General features: G+C 58.0%; 8 protein-coding genes across 8 annotated transcripts; 4 read left to right on the forward strand and 4 right to left on the reverse strand.

Annotated features, from left to right (window-relative positions):
- Positions 1–541: 541 nt before the first annotated feature.
- PSEUBRA_000629 (uncharacterized protein) lies at positions 542–2,275 on the forward strand (the record flags this gene model as incomplete). Its single annotated transcript, XM_016436203.2, has 1 exon — positions 542–2,275. The coding sequence occupies one exon, from the start codon at positions 542–544 to the stop codon at positions 2,273–2,275; it is 1,734 nt and encodes a 577-aa protein (XP_016295202.2).
- A 102-nt stretch (positions 2,276–2,377) lies between these two features.
- On the reverse strand, positions 2,378–2,710 carry PSEUBRA_000630 (Complex 1 LYR protein; the record flags this gene model as incomplete). Its single annotated transcript, XM_016436230.1, has 1 exon — positions 2,378–2,710. The coding sequence occupies one exon, from the start codon at positions 2,708–2,710 to the stop codon at positions 2,378–2,380; it is 333 nt and encodes a 110-aa protein (XP_016295203.1).
- Positions 2,711–3,459: 749 nt separating this feature from the next.
- PSEUBRA_000631 (uncharacterized protein) lies at positions 3,460–4,337 on the forward strand (the record flags this gene model as incomplete). Its single annotated transcript, XM_016436201.1, has 2 exons — positions 3,460–3,823; positions 3,913–4,337. 2 exons carry the CDS (start codon positions 3,460–3,462, stop codon positions 4,335–4,337), a joined length of 789 nt encoding a protein of 262 aa, XP_016295204.1.
- A 390-nt stretch (positions 4,338–4,727) lies between these two features.
- PSEUBRA_000632 (Src homology-3 domain protein) lies at positions 4,728–6,683 on the forward strand (the record flags this gene model as incomplete). The annotated part of the gene is made up of 1 exon (XM_016436208.1): positions 4,728–6,683. The coding sequence occupies one exon, from the start codon at positions 4,728–4,730 to the stop codon at positions 6,681–6,683; it is 1,956 nt and encodes a 651-aa protein (XP_016295205.1).
- A 93-nt stretch (positions 6,684–6,776) lies between these two features.
- Positions 6,777–7,838, reverse strand: PSEUBRA_000633 (Forkhead-associated (FHA) domain protein; the record flags this gene model as incomplete). The annotated part of the gene is made up of 1 exon (XM_059464431.1): positions 6,777–7,838. One exon carries the CDS (start codon positions 7,836–7,838, stop codon positions 6,777–6,779), a length of 1,062 nt encoding a protein of 353 aa, XP_059321009.1.
- Positions 7,839–8,568: 730 nt separating this feature from the next.
- Positions 8,569–9,456, forward strand: PSEUBRA_000634 (Succinate dehydogenase/fumarate reductase N-terminal; the record flags this gene model as incomplete). Its single annotated transcript, XM_016436207.1, has 1 exon — positions 8,569–9,456. The coding sequence occupies one exon, from the start codon at positions 8,569–8,571 to the stop codon at positions 9,454–9,456; it is 888 nt and encodes a 295-aa protein (XP_016295207.1).
- A 488-nt stretch (positions 9,457–9,944) lies between these two features.
- PSEUBRA_000635 (Iron/zinc purple acid phosphatase-like C-terminal domain protein) lies at positions 9,945–11,537 on the reverse strand (the record flags this gene model as incomplete). The annotated part of the gene is made up of 1 exon (XM_016436223.1): positions 9,945–11,537. The coding sequence occupies one exon, from the start codon at positions 11,535–11,537 to the stop codon at positions 9,945–9,947; it is 1,593 nt and encodes a 530-aa protein (XP_016295208.1).
- A 755-nt stretch (positions 11,538–12,292) lies between these two features.
- Positions 12,293–14,125, reverse strand: PSEUBRA_000636 (Mannosyltransferase 1, CMT1; the record flags this gene model as incomplete). Its single annotated transcript, XM_059464432.1, has 1 exon — positions 12,293–14,125. The coding sequence occupies one exon, from the start codon at positions 14,123–14,125 to the stop codon at positions 12,293–12,295; it is 1,833 nt and encodes a 610-aa protein (XP_059321010.1).
- Between the last annotated feature and the right edge of the window lie 1,000 nt (positions 14,126–15,125).

The raw sequence follows: 15,125 nt of genomic DNA on the forward strand, positions 1-15,125 counted from the left end.
GTCTACTGTCGCCGTCACCATAGGAGCTTACCGAACGGCTGCAGAAGGCAAGGGCATAACCAAGCAGCTGTCTGCGAGCGCGGGCGGACACTTCGACGGTGAGATCCGAGATCGGCCCCCGATCGACACTTGCTCCACGGACACAAATTTAGTGCGAAAGTGGTTTCCGACGGAGCACAAATTTGAGCGCTGTCACGAGCCTGACAGCGGATGCTAGAAGCGTCCGAACCCGTCCCGGACGCGAGATCAACACGTCCGACAGTCCGATCAAGATCAATTCGAATGCTGCGTTCCGTTGGTGTTGATGTGACTCCTTCGTATGACGGCTACAACTATCGTCCGCGCTGCTGAGTCTCGCTGACGCCTCCACGACTTTGTATGAGGGACTCCAAAGGTATAAGATGAGCACATCTCGTCGTCCAGATTGCCAGATTGAGACATCAACATCCGCCTACCCACCTTGCGATCTCATACACAGGCGCTACACCTCCTCTGTTCCCCTCCTCAAAGCATCGTCGACTCGCTAAGTGCCGCATCCGCCATGACCGACGCAACTCAACAGACGACTCCCGTTGGCCGGATTTCTTTGACTTCGAGCCACGAGACTACCAAGGAGCCCATGGTCGCTCCTGCTGCCGAACCCAAAGGCGAGGAAGAGGGCCTGTCCAAATTCAGGACCGCGCTGATCCTCACCATGTCCATCATGCAGATGTTCTTGGTGGCGCTTGACAAGACCATCATCGGCGTAGCATTGCCCTCGATCTCGAGCGAGTTCCAGTCTCTGGGTGACATTGGCTGGTACGGTTCGGCCTACATGATGACCACCGCGGCTCTGCAGCTCGTGTGGGGACGCATCTATCGCTGCAACCCGGTCAAGCCTGTCTTCCTTACCGCCGTCCTCATCTTCGAGATCGGCTCGGCCGTCTGCGGTGCTGCGCCCAACTCGAACGCCTTTATCGTTGGCCGGGCCATCGCGGGTGCCGGAGGCGCAGGCATCACCAACGGCCTCATCTCCATCATCATGGCCATCGTCCCGCTCGACAAGCGCGCAAACGCGATGGCTAGCGTCGGCGCCATCTTTGGTGTTGCGTCCGCCATGGGACCGTTGCTTGGCGGTGCTTTCACGCAGAACGTCTCGTGGCGTTGGTGTTTCTACATCAATCTGCCCTTTGCCGTCGTCGCAGTCGTACCGGTCATCTTCTTCCTCGATGGCAAGAAGACGGCGGACAAACACAAGACGATGCTGCCGTTCAAGCAACAGATCCGCCAGCTCGACCCCATCGGTGCCGTTCTGGTGCTCGGCAGCGTCGTCAGCTTGATCCTGGCGTTGCAGTTCGGCGGCGCGGCTTCGTCCAGCTCGACATCGACTTCGTGGGGAGAGCCGCGCGTCATTGCGCTGTTTGTGGTGTTCGGCATCACTTTGCTCGCCTTTGTGGCATGGCAGATGTACATGCAGGATCGTGCTTTGCTGCCGCCCAAGGTGTTCACCCAGCGATCGGTGCTGGGTGCGTTCTGGTACATGTGGTTCTTCGCCGCGTCGATGACCATCATCTTCTACTACCTGCCGCTCTGGTTTCAAGTAGTGCGGGGAACGACCCCGATCGAGAGCAGCTATCGCACTCTGGCATCCATCACGCCTTTTGTGGTGTCGAGCATCGTTGGCGGCGTGATCGCCAAGAAGACGGGCCACTATGCTCCGCAGATGCTGATCCCACCCGTCGTCGGTGCGGTGGGTGCAGGACTGATCACCACTTTTTCAGCGTCGACATCCGAAGCCAAGTGGGTGGGATACCAGGTGCTGTACGGCATTGGCATGGGCTTCGGCATGACCAGCTCCTCGCTCGCTGTACAGGCGGCGCTGCCACCGCTCGAGGCAGCGTTGGGCATTGCCGCTTTGATGTTTGCGCGCGAGATGGGCAGCGCTATCTTTGTCGCAGCGGGGGAGAATCTGCTGTCGAGTCGGCTCGTCAAAGGGCTCGAGCAGATCCCGCAGCTCCACGGCCGTGGCGCGCAGCTTGCTCTGGCCGGTGCTTCGGAGCTGCGACACGCAGTCGATGGTTTGGGGGCCGAGGTGCTGGACGAGGTGATCAATGCCTTCAACGTTGCGTTGCGTCACGTCTGGTACCTTGCCCTTGCTCTGACCGTCGCTACGATCCTTCCGTTCCTGCTGATCGAATGGCTGAATCTTAAAACTGTCGCCAAGCAGCACGCCGACCAGGCCGCGGCTTTGAAGGGACCGACTAAGGAAGTCAAGAAGGAGGTCGAAGAGGCTTGATCAGCGTCCTCGATAGACAGACGATAGACGTCGCGCACCGTTCCCACTTAGATCCATAGCAATACTATGATGCCGTATATATGTCGATCCTGATTCGCTAGTTTACAACTGCCGTGTGCCTCGAAGCTTGTTGTCGTTGCCGTCTGAGGCCGCGCCCGCCAACGTCATCTGGCCCTGCATCTGCTTGAGGAAGCGGTGACCCTGCATGAGAAGGTCCCTTATCCTTTCGAGGTCGGTCTCGTGGCGGAATCGATGTACGTCATCGCGAAAGAACTGGATCGTCTCCCAGCGTGCGAGTGGGTTGGGAATGTCTCTTGTCGCCCTGAGATACTTGCGATAGAGCGAGAGCGTGCGCGAGCGCATGAGAAAGTGCTCGAGGGTGAGTTGGCTCGACTTGAGGTCGGCACGAGCCGTTCTGGAAAGCGTGCCGAGCATTCTGGAGGATGACGCCAGGCGGAGAGCTGAGCTAGGAGAAGGTGGTGAGAGAACAACACAGTCGGCAGCATGTCTTTGTCGGTTCTTCTCGCCACGCTGACAACCGACATCCGAAGGGCAGTCGACTCCACTTCAATTCTCGGAGAATTGTTAGAGCCCCTTTGTTTTTGTTGCAATACCAAAAACCTCTCGCTGCTGTTTTGAACCAAAGACCGGCGGCAGTCAGAGCGGCCACCTCCTGCAAGCGAGTCAGGCGGCGGCATGGCTAGGCGAGGCGAGGCGAGGCGAGGTTGGCTCTGCTGTCTTTGAATCGCAAATCATGCCACTTGCGCCCATGTTTTGCAACGGTAGACTGCAGTCACGAGCCTCAGGAGGTGTTGCTCTTGCCGCCTAGCAGCGAAAGTTCAACTCTATTTCACAAGCTTACACTTCCGAATCAACGGATGGATGGAGGGTCCTCGCTCCGAAATTGCAGCGGCAGCAGCCCAAACACCGGCAGCCAGAGATCTTCAATACGCCGTTTCCATATGTTTGAGGCTCCGACATCTCAGCCTTGTTTGGCCACAGGGCGGTGGTTAGCAAGCTCAATGCAGCTGACGTTGCTCGCCGGCGGTCAGTGACGCATGCGAGCTCCTCCTGCCGATTGTATCGCCCTCGATGAACGGCAGCTATCTGTTCACGATCGACCACCACCATCCGAGTTCGACACTGCCCTTTTGTCCACCTTCGCTCCCCGCAAACTCGCAACGATGGGAAACATGCCTTCTGCCATGGTCAACCGCGACCCACCCAAAGTGCACCGCACCCTTTGCGGGCTGCGATACGACAACCAATTCGCATTCGCTTCGTCCAAGCCCGAGGGTCTGACCACCACCTGCTTCAACGATGTGGTGCTCGAACCGCTGGCAACATGGGTGTTGCTGTTGGTGCTGCTGCCCTTGCTGGCCGTGACGCTAAAGCGCAGGCGATCGAGCTCCAGCACCACTTCAGGCCTGATTCACTATCGCTCCGCTGCCTACCGCAACGAGAGCAAGTTCAGTGGCAGACACACCAAGTGGCGCACCGGCCTCGACGTGCTCTACATGCTGCTGGTCGTTGCAGCGCTTCTGATGAGTAAGTGACCGCCGCCTTTCCGGCAGACTGACAAGCTGGCAAGCTCACTGACGTTCAACTCGACAAACGTGTTCGCTATAAACCCACAGACATCCTGCAAATCGTAAGGCTAGCGCTGGCCAATCGAGGCGTTGGTCTTCTGCCCTTCAACCTCGCTGGCATTCTCATCGTGCTCGTTCTCATGCACTTGCGCACTTCGAGCCCCATCGCAGTCAGCTTGACCATCGTCGCCTTCTGGTCCATGTTGCTCACCTTCACCTCGGTCTCCCTCGGCGGGTTCAGCAAGCTCGTCGGCGTCGAGGACCGCCTTGGCACCGAATACCTGCTTAGCGACGAGATGATCGACGTGGGAGTCCAAGTGGGTCTCTACGCTGTCTTTTGGATCGTCGAAGTCGTCCGACTGGTCAAGAGTGTTTTCGCCGCCCGCTCCGAGTCTAGAGGCAACGCGAGGTTGCACGAGCTCAACAACGATTCGGCCACCATGCAAGACAAGGAGGCGGCGCACGCAGTCTAATCAGTCGTTGCTCCACGGCTTCATGATACTCAATGTCTTTCCTGTCCGATATCGCTCCAATATACCTAGTCAGGACCAGATAGCCTTCGCAGAGTGTGTATGCGACGAGCGGTCATGCATCGCTCGACATTCTTCAGGCACAAGCGTGCTGAGTCTGCTGAAAAGCGGTGATGAAATGCAGGTCACGAAACGGCTCCTAAAAAGTTCGGACCCTGAACTGAGCTGCGTGATGTCGCTCGAGCGCATGCAAAAGCACAGCCCAGCCTCCACCTGTGACTCTCAACAGGTGATGGTCGAGGCTTGGCATTGTTCGCTTTGACCCTTTGCTTCTTCCATCATCCCCATATCGTCGACGACAACCTGCAAGAGCGGAAGGCAAGGCGATTCAGCATGAGCGCGACGGCGATCGACTTTGGTCATGAGCTCCCAGATCAGTTGCCGACCATCGCAGCCGCACTCTCGGCGCAGCTCTCGCTTGAGACCGACGTCGCTGCCTTCCTCGCCGAACGAGCTGCCATCGAACGGGACTATGCCGCCAAGCTACAATCGCTTGTGCGCAAGTATCGTGACAAGATAGCGAAACGTGACCAGGACATCTCCGTTGGCCCAACGCCCACGATCGAATGGAAGCATGCTCAGTCCACCCTGGGCACGCACATCACAGATCTCTACTCGACACACGATGCGACCGCTGCCGACCACGGCAGCCTCGCTTCTACGCTCGATGACATTTCGAATAAGATGAATGTTAGCACGAAGGCGCGCGAGGATCTGCGGAAGAAGCACACTTCCTACGCCAATAAGCTTCTCTCGGATCGCGAAACGACCTACTCGGCTAAGGACAAGGCCAAGGCCAAGTACGATGAGCTATGCCACGAGCTCGACTCGCAGCGACAGAAGCGAGAGAAGGCAGCTTCAGGAGATAAGCATGCGGATCGTGCAGCGAAAGCCTTCCAGTCGGCAGAAATGGACATGTGGAACGGCAAGAACAGCTACCTCATTCAGATCTCTGTCTCCAATAGCGCCAAGCAGCGCTTCTATCGCAACGACCTGCCTGTGGTGCAGAACAGCCTACAGTCGTTGTGGACGCTGTCGACCAATCGATTTGCCACATCTACGGCAAAAGCACAGTCGGTCTTCGCAGCGCATCACGAGCTCGTCGCCAAGAAGCATCGCGATCTCGAATTCAAGGCGTCCCAAGTCGATCCGGTGCAGGACCAGAACCTCTTCGCCCAACACAATCAGCAGCGGTGGCAGGAACCGGGCGGCTGGACCTTCGAGCCGTGCTCTGGCTTCTTCGATACAGGCGAGATGTCGACTGAGCCCTCCGCCGTTACCTTCCTCCAGAACCGGCTGATCCGCTGTCGAACCCGCATCGCTGAGCTCGAGCCCCTCGCAGAGGCCAAGCTCAAGGAAGTCGAAGGCCTGCGCAACCTACGCGACGCTTACGAGAAGCAGTCCGACCTCGGTAATCCCGACGAAGTAATAGACAATCTCTTTGAAAGTGTCCGCACGCTGTTCGGCTTCGAGATCGAGCTGCACGACCTCGAGGCAGAGGTAGAGACCATCACCGCCAATATCGGCGGCGATCAGAGCCAGGCAAGACCGCATCGATTCAAGCCCGCTTCGTTCGGCATCCCGACCAAGTGCGATTTGTGCGGCGACAAGATCTGGGGACTGGCCAGCAAGGGGTCGGTGTGCAAGCCGTGTGGGTACACGGTGCATCAGAAGTGCGAGATGAAGGTGCCTGCGGAATGCAAGGCTGCGCCGGGGGGTGGAGTGGCTGCCAGCACGGGCTCTCCACGGGCCTCGAGCAGTATCAGTCGGTCGAATCGCTCCAGTGGTATCTTTGCAAGTGGAAAGACACGGAGCACAGCGAGTCAGGCGGCCCCGAACAGCGGCGACAAAGGTCCCACGGGTAGGGTCTTATTTGCCTTCGAAGCATCCAGTCCCCACGAGCTGAACGTTGTCGAGGGCGAGTCGGTGGAGATGCTGGAAGAAGACGTCGACGGTAGTGGCTGGATCAAGGTTCGCGCAGGCGCGGGTAGAGAAGGTCTCGTTCCGACATCCTATTGCGACTTCAGCAATCATACGGCGGCACCAACAGCGACAACACAAGACACAGGATACAACGGCGCAAAAGCTATGCCAGCGACACAAGGCTGTGGCCTGTTCGTCAAGGCGCTCTACGATTACGCGGCGCAGGGCATGGACGAACACTCGCTGTCGGAAGGCGAGCGGCTCGAGCTGACCGCAACAGGAATGAGCTATGCAGACGGTTGGTGCGAGGTGATCAAGGACGGTCGCACAGCCATCGTCCCTTCCAACTACGTAGAGGAGTTGTGAGACCATCAATGAACGATACTAGCATTGCAACATTGCAACATTGTAACAACAGAGCATCAAAACATGCCGTCCAGGCTTTGTGCGTGGCTGCCCTTAAGCTGCAGATTCGTCCAAGAGTACATACTCCCTCGTGCTCGCGCCAAACGTCAACGTGTCTCCCGTGCGCAACTGATAGTACCTCGAAGTCGGGATCTCGTTCTCGTTGACGTAGCTCCCATTGCTCGACTCGAGATCGATGAGGAACGGCCCGATGCGCTTCTTCCTATCTCCAAACTCATTCGTCGTGATCGTCTGTTGGAACTGCAATACGGCGTGCTGTTTGGAGCACGATTCGTGGTCGAGTGGAATGTCGACGACTGTGCGATCGCGGCCGAGGAGATAGGCGGATTGTGCGCCGAGGTGGAGGACTTCTTGCTCCTTGCCGTCTTTGAAGCAGTACATGCGCCAGGTGGATTTGGGCTTGCGCGCTTCGGGCGGCTCGTGGTACTTGAGCGCCACGCCATTGACCGTGTTGGACTCGGCGGCGAGCAAGCCTGAAGGAGCGAAGTTGGGTGCGTCTTCGTCGATGTCCTCTTCTATCGGTCCATCTATGTATGCTTGGGGTGGCGGAGATCGAGGTGCTGGGGGGCGGCTGCTGGAGGTTGATGCATGATTGTTCGGCGAGCGCGACCGAGAGCGCTTGCGGACAGCGTCCTTTCGGTCGCGAGAAGAAGGATCGACCGAGTCTCGATGTCGGCGACTTGATGAAGAGTGCTGTAGACCCGAGCGATGGTGTTCTTGTTCACGTCTCGAGCTCCCTCTTGAAGAGCGGTAGCGGTCGTCATCGTCGCGACGGCTCCTACTACTCTTTCGGTCCCTGTCCTCGCCATCTCCGTGTCTTTTGGAGCTTGAGCTTGCCCGTCCCTCGTCCTCTACCCCGTCCCGATGTCTGCTTCTGCCATCTTTCTCGCGATGGAAAGACCTCTCGTGTCTGTCCTTGTCCCGACTGTCTCGATGCGGACGCGAACGCCTCTCTCGGGGTTCCTCGCGACGATGTTCCCTCTCGTGTCGGCTTGCATGCCTTGAGCTGGACTCGTGTCTCGGCGATTGACCTTCCGCTTCTCGGCCCTTGCGGTCGTCTCTGGGGCGGCTTGCCTCAGCCCCCGAGTCCGCCATTGCGTCGTCGTGATAGAGATGTTAGTTGAAGCTGAGCACAAACATTGCAAAGATGTCAAACAGGACGTGTGGAGCGGGTCCCGATTTTCCGCCTCGAGATGTTGGATCGTTTGTATAGCACAAACACAGCTCAAGAGTCGGGTCATCGCGGAGACTTTCTTTCTGCAAGGTCTAACAGTTCCCTGAAATTCAAGCTTCGGCAGGAAACGGCGGGGAAATGCGACGAGGGCAACACGCTTGAGGGGAATTATGTCAGCCCAGCAGAGGCAGGTGGAAGAATAATTTCGCCTCGGTGAAGAGGGTGGCAAGGAAGCGCTCTGCTGCCTCGCTCGCTTTCATCTGTTTTCAGACTCCAAAAGGCGCTTGCAGCCTGGCAATTGCGCTCGACTCGGCTTGACGGATCCAATCAGAGTCGAGTCGATTTCAAAGCCAATTTCAGTCAGACACCAGAAAAGCCGCTACAAGCCGCCAACGTGTTTTGCTAATCAGAGCCACACCAAAATCAGTACAGCACAGCGCCGTGTGAGAAGCAGTCTAAATTTGGGCACTGCTCGTCAGTCTCTTGCCCTCGTCGCACTCTCCTAGCAAATCCTCCGGGTGTGCGGGGGGCGAAGGTTGTGCGCGCAAGTCAGTCAGCCAGCCGCCAGTGCAGTGAGTTGCTCTCGACGCCATCACGACGCTTCTCGCTCACCACCATCATCCTACCCTACACCGACAACACATACACGCCATGTCACTGTTCACCGTCAGCAGCGGCCTTCGCGCCGCCCTCCGACCCTCCATCGCCAGCACCTCGCGCGCGGCCGCCTTCACCACAACCGCCGCTGCGCGTCTCGCCACGCCCACCAGCGATGCCCCCTCCAGCTCGGGCAAGCCCCAGCACTTGAAGCAGTTCAAGATCTACCGCTGGAACCCTGACAAGCCCTCTGAGAAGCCCCGCCTGCAGTCGTACACCCTCGACCTCAACCAGACGGGCCCCATGGTGCTCGACGCGCTCATCAAGATCAAGAATGAGATCGACCCTTCGCTCACCTTCCGTCGCTCGTGCCGTGAGGGCATCTGCGGTTCGTGCGCCATGAACATCGACGGTGTCAACACCCTCGCCTGCCTTTGCAGGATCGACAAGGCCAACGACACCAAGATCTACCCCTTGCCGCACATGTACGTCGTCAAGGACCTCGTTCCGGATCTGACGCAGTTCTACAAGCAGTACCGCTCGATCGAGCCCTTCCTCAAGTCGAACAACACCCCTGCTGAGGGCGAGCACCTGCAGTCGCCCGAGGAGCGTCGTCGTCTCGACGGTCTCTACGAGTGCATTCTCTGTGCTTGCTGCTCCACCTCCTGCCCTTCCTACTGGTGGAACCAGGACGAATACCTCGGACCTGCCGTCCTCATGCAGGCTTACCGCTGGATGGCCGACTCCCGTGACGACTTTGGCGAGGAGCGGAGACAGAAGCTCGAAAACACCTTTTCGCTCTACCGCTGCCACACCATCATGAACTGCTCCAGGACCTGCCCCAAGAACCTCAACCCCGGCAAGGCCATCTCGCAGATCAAGAAGGACATGGCTGTGGGTGCACCCAAGGCCGCCGACCGCCCCATCATGGCTTCGTCGTAAGCGTTTGTTCGTCGTTTCTCAATTCCAGTCATTTTTGCATTCTACGATAGCGTGTCTGTGATGTTCGTGTCGTCTTGTTACGGATCGTCTGGCGGTCTGTGGAACTCGAGCGCACGCTGCGTGGTTCGTTCCTGCTCGTCTTCCTTGCTCACCTAGGACTGCTCAGCTTGTGACCCGAGGCGGTGAAATGTGGGCTTCGTGAGCGAGCTTGCGCGTCGGCAAGACGACGTTGCCTGTACGCCGACGAGCATCTTAGTACTTGCCCGCTTGCACACGTGCGCTTTGTTCAGCATTTCCGCCGCCAGCTGCCATACGCGAATCGAGTCGGGTCGCGAGGCAGCTCGAACAGACGGGTGCTCACACGAGCCACACGCCCGCCGCCTCGGCTCTCGCACATCCCTTCGACCCACTCACACAATCAAACGCAACTCTGAAGAAACAAAGTCGCATTGCAATTTGAGCCTCTTGCTTCGGGAGAAAAGGGCAGCCTAGTGCTGCTTGTACAGCGTAGCGCTGTCCAGCACGCTACCCGTCTTTGAGCTTACAAATTCGTGCGTCAGGTGTGTGCGGTTGTGGAAGGTGAGCCTGCTAAACCCATAGAGGGTATCGTTGACGAACTGGGTGTAGGCCGGGAAGGGCGTCTTGGCAGCGTCAAGACCATCAAAGTGGCCGGCGGCGCCCGTCAAGATATACATTGGTCCCTTGGGGTTGTTCAGACCATTCGGATCGATGACCCCACCGGGGAGGAGGGGTGTTTGACGCTGCATATTGTGCTGGTGACCGTTGAGCACGAGATCCACACCGTGATCGTTGAACAGTTGCTCGAAGGCCGTCTGGCACACGGTGCACAAGCTGGAGCTCTTTGCTGCCATGTACCATGGTCGGTGACCGGCGGCGATGACCCAAGGCGTCTTTGTTCGATCCACACTGGCCAGGTCTTTTCGCAAGAAATCCATCTGCGCAGAGCCACTCGTCAAAGGACCATCATTGGCACCACTCGACCCACCAGCATCCTCAGGCCCAACAAGACCACCACCCAGATCCGTCTCCGTATCATACACCACATAGTGCACCATCCCCACATCGTAGCTGTGAAACATGTTCTTGAACCCCCCACTGAGATCGCTCGGCATGTTCCAGTGCTGGTTGTACCCTGTAAAGTGGGTCAGGGCGGGAGGGCAGATGGACTCGGTATAGTTCTTGTACCCGGAATTGTCGCAGTTGCTATCGTGATTTCCGGGCAGAACATGATAGGGGAGGGAGGAGGTGAGAGGTTCCATCTCGTCGTAGAACTCCTCGTTGATCTGCTCGTACAGCTGCGGACCTGCGGCGATGGACCCGTTGATGTAGCCAAGAACCACTTCTTTGAGCCAGTAGTCAGCGTAGGCGATGTCGCCAACGTGCATGATGTGGTCGTAGGTGGTTTGGGTCATGGTAAGGCGCTGGATGGTGGTGATCTCGCCGGTGGTGAGCGGGTTGGCGGCGCCGGGGGGGACGTGATCCGACAGACCGAGCGATCCCATCGTCCCTAGATCGGCGACGACGGCAATGGTGTACGGTGTGGTGTCACCGGGTGTGTAGGCCGTGGTGAACGAACGCACATCTTTGACGGGATCACCGAGGATGGGGAGGTAGTAGTACTTGCTGTTCGGCTCGAGACCGTCGAGAATCACGTGGTTCGAGTAGTACGTCGAGGTATTGTAGGTGATCGAAGTGGTGCTCGTGGCGATGCGATCGAGGAGAGAAGGCGTCTTACCAAAGAGCACCGCAGGGAGAGGCAGCTGCTTGGGTGTCGACCACGAGACCGCCATCCCCTGGTCGCCGCGGTAGGCAAGACGCGCCTTGGACGGGCGATAGTCGTTCAAACGAGCGTCGGCCCATTGTGCTGGAGAAGGCAGCACCGGTAGGCCACCGGGAAAGGCAGGAGTGCTGCCGGTAGGCGACGAAGGGAGGTTCGATGGAATCGGTGGGAGCGAGAAGGGCAAGGAGGGCTTGAAGCCAGGCGCGAGCGCCTGGACGGTGCCACCCAGCGCGAACGCGAGCGCGAGCGCTGCGTAGAGAGTCCTGAAGTTGGTCAACATCTTTGAAAGACGGAAGTATGATGTGTGAGCGGCAGGTCAGAATGTACATTCATGCGTTGCTGGCCCTTTATAGATCCATACCATCTCGACTGGAGACTCGAGTTGACTTCTCAGCCTCTCCAAGCCACCGCCGTTCATACTCTTCTCGATCAGCGGCTGGCAATCCCGAGCCGACGGCAAGTCAGTCCACAAACCGCACCGCTGCCGTCACTCAGTGCGGAATGAAGTCCGCCACCCACGTTCCATCCGGTGCATATACACCCTAGCCGAACTCAAATCTTGCAATGCCACCCAGCCCGCCAAAGAGCCGCCGGCAGAAGATCTTCGGACGGACCCTTTTTCAGCTGTCAAAAAATTCAGTCACGGCAGAAGGCGGCAATTAGAGCTGGTCCCGCCATAAATGCACACCGAGTTAGGCGAGGGCACGTTTTGACCAGGCACCGAAGGCGTCGCTCCGAGGCGTTTGTCTGGTATGAACCATTCAGCTAAAGCTCTGTGTCCTTGCTGGGGCTGCATATGGTGCGCGCATGGAGTCTGCGTGTTGAACGGCAGATCCAATTTGAAATACCATCCGCGCATCCAACATCTGACGTCCCGACTTGACCTCGCAAAATAGGAACGTGATGAGCGGACATGATCACCCCGAGCTGACCGCTCGACACAAGCAGGCTCGCCGAGACAGCTTCCTTTCCCAGTGACTATGCCTCAGAACAAAAATGAGAGTGATTGTCCATTAGCAATGAATGAAAATGCATCTATGCAGCAGCGGCAGTCAGAGGTGTGGGCGCAGCCCAGTAGTGTTGCTTGGCCTTGCACTCGTTAGCCCACCGCATACCCTCTGTGACCCAGCCAAAGAGTCTGTACGCGAACCAGTCGCGCCAGATGATCCTCCAGGGTCGCAGTATCGGCGAAGGGATGAGCTTGTTGTACATGAAATAGTGCTTGGTGTTGTAGGCCACCTTGACGGCTGGGTTGATGAGGATGGTGGGGCGTGCCGGGTAGACTGCGCGGTGGATATCGTAGGAGATCAACTGACACTCGGATGAGAGGCACGTGGAGGAGGCTCGGAACTGGAGCGGAAGTATGACCGGTCCGTCCTCGTCTGCGCCCTCGCCGGCTGGTGGGAGGGAGGAGGAGTTGGCAGGGTAGAACCACTTTGCGTCAAAGGCGCTGATGCCGTTCCAGCACGAATTGACCTCGAAGGGCCGCCCCTCTCGCATCGCCTGTACGTCTTCGACTCGCTTGAAGTAGGGCCACTGTCGCTTGAGCGTGTCTCCCTCGGCGTCTCGCGTGACCCAGGTGTCGTAGAAGCCGTTGCCGATAAAGTCCATTGCACACGCCTGGTCGTACCGCGCATTGTTGGTACGCAGGAGGTTGAGTGCATCTTGGGGCGTGAAGACGACGTCGTTAATCCAGAGCACGTGGGTGTACTTCTCAGTGGTATCGGCGAGAGGCTGCATTGCCGTGTTGCGGACATTGGCGAGGAAGTCGACACGATCTGACACCAGCGAGTGCTTGCCCTTACGAATCGCCTTGTCGTCGGTGAGGACGCGACGGCTGACGTTCATGTGCGCAAGATCCCGATCGAGCTCAACAAGCATGGGCTTGGTGTTGTCGGTCGAGTGCGACTCGTAGATGGACACGAAGACATTGTCGGCACCGAGCTCGTTGATAAGGCTCTTGAGCGACGAGGTGTACGTTGGCAAGATCTCCTCGCTGTTGTACAGATTGGAAACAATGAAGACTCTTATCGGTTGTGCGGGTGCGGAACCGGCCGTAGGCGATGCATTGATCCATGACATCATCTCATCTCCGGTTGGTGCATTGGTCTGAGGACGAAGAGGTTGGAAGAAAACCCATTCTACGATGGCGAGGAACCAGAGGACAGCCATGACGTACTGTGCAGCTCGAGCGAAGGACTGGAGGTGACCAAGGCGGCACGATCTGAGCCGTCTTGTTGAGGCAACGTTGGCTGCGGTTGGCAGCGGAGGACTGGCTGATCGGCTGAAGAGGCCGCTCGAGGACGATGATTGCGACTGATCGCGGTGTGGACCAAGAGAAGGGGAGAAGTCGGGGAGCCGAAGGACGTAGTTGTCCGAATCACGGTTGGATGCAAGCAGCGAGAGCGAGAGAATGGGGAAAGCTACGATGAGCAGCGCGAGGTAGAGGAACAGGGCTGAGAAAGTGTTGTAGTGGACGCAGGCGGCGATGAATGCGGTCACAGTGATGGCGAGATTGGCAATGAGCAGAACGGGCAGCCAGGCCCTGCGTGGTCGAGTGGATGCGCTGTTCGTATGACCCGCCGATCGAGAGCGAGGCAAGGTCGTGCTGACGAGCCTTGCCAAGAAGCGAGGAAAGCAGGAGGCTGCGGGGGACTGGCTGGGGGATGCCTGGGCGCCTTCGGTGGACGGCAGCTGTGACTCCAACAGTGGCTCTTGGTCGGGTCCGAATCGTTTGGAGGAATGTAGCGCATACTGGGGGACGTCGTCGTCTTGATCGAAGTAGGCTACATTGTCCTTGTACTCGCGCTGATGGAGCTCCGGGGGCGAGTGAAGCGCCTGCGCTGCAGCGCGAGGGCAGAGCTGCATTGCGTGTGGAGACCGCTGCGGGCGTCCGTGCTAGCTGTGCGTCTATAGAGCGGCGGAGAGCATTGCTTTGGAGAGAGGCAGGGCTTTGTATGCTCCAGGATGGTGATGGTAGGACAGACAGGGACGCAGATGGTGGCGGTGGTGGTGAGCAGACAGCGTTCAAGGGTCTGTTCGCAGGACACATCAAGCGAAGGGAGTCTCAAGTGCAGGCTTCAAGCTGACAGGCATGAGGCGCTGCTGTCGGTTGTGCGTCCTATTCTGCGTCTGACGCCATTACGCCGGTGTACCCTTGCTCACTTGGTTCGCTTGAAAGGGAGTGCAGGCTTCAACGTTGGACAACGTGTGACTTCATCGAGACAGCGGAGAAGGAAAAGAGACACACACGCCTTCTTTGGGTTCGGCACGACGCAAGAATCTTGGCCGAGACTATGACCGTGTGCATGGAAACAACAACACTTTGTACTGTACAGCGACTGCCGTCCATCAGACACTGCCGATGCGCTATTGCTCGACTTGCATGAATCCAAACAGCGCCGAACAATGATGAAATTTTGGCTCTTTTTTGAAATGCCTCAAAGTTGGCCGGGCGGTGCATTAATTAACCAACACTCCGCCGCGTTTCGCACTAAGCTTTCGGCATCGTATGCTCACAGCGACACCGACGACTCATTGACCGGCAGCATCGTCAGCAGCAGCAGGCAGGGGGATGCCGACGGCAGCCGGCGTGCATCGTTGGCCATTTTGATCGCTGTACCACCCCATCGTCACCCTTGCGCCGACACGTTTGATTCGCGGTCGCTTGCTCAGTCTCCCCTCAGGACCCCCGTCGCAGCTCGAGACAATGGTGATGGTTCCTTGAAGCTTAAGTATGCGCGTCCCATTCGCAAGTGTGCGTGCGTTCTAGAACCCGAAGAGGGAGATGCACTCCATTCGTCAGCAGGAACAGCAGAGGTTGGGCGCAATTGGAACGTGCGCATTCGCACGAGGTGCCGCTCGCGCA

This window comes from Kalmanozyma brasiliensis (assembly GCF_000497045.1).
Source record: "Kalmanozyma brasiliensis GHG001 unplaced genomic scaffold PSEUBRA_SCAF1, whole genome shotgun sequence".
Lineage (NCBI taxonomy): Eukaryota > Fungi > Basidiomycota > Ustilaginomycetes > Ustilaginales > Kalmanozyma > Kalmanozyma brasiliensis.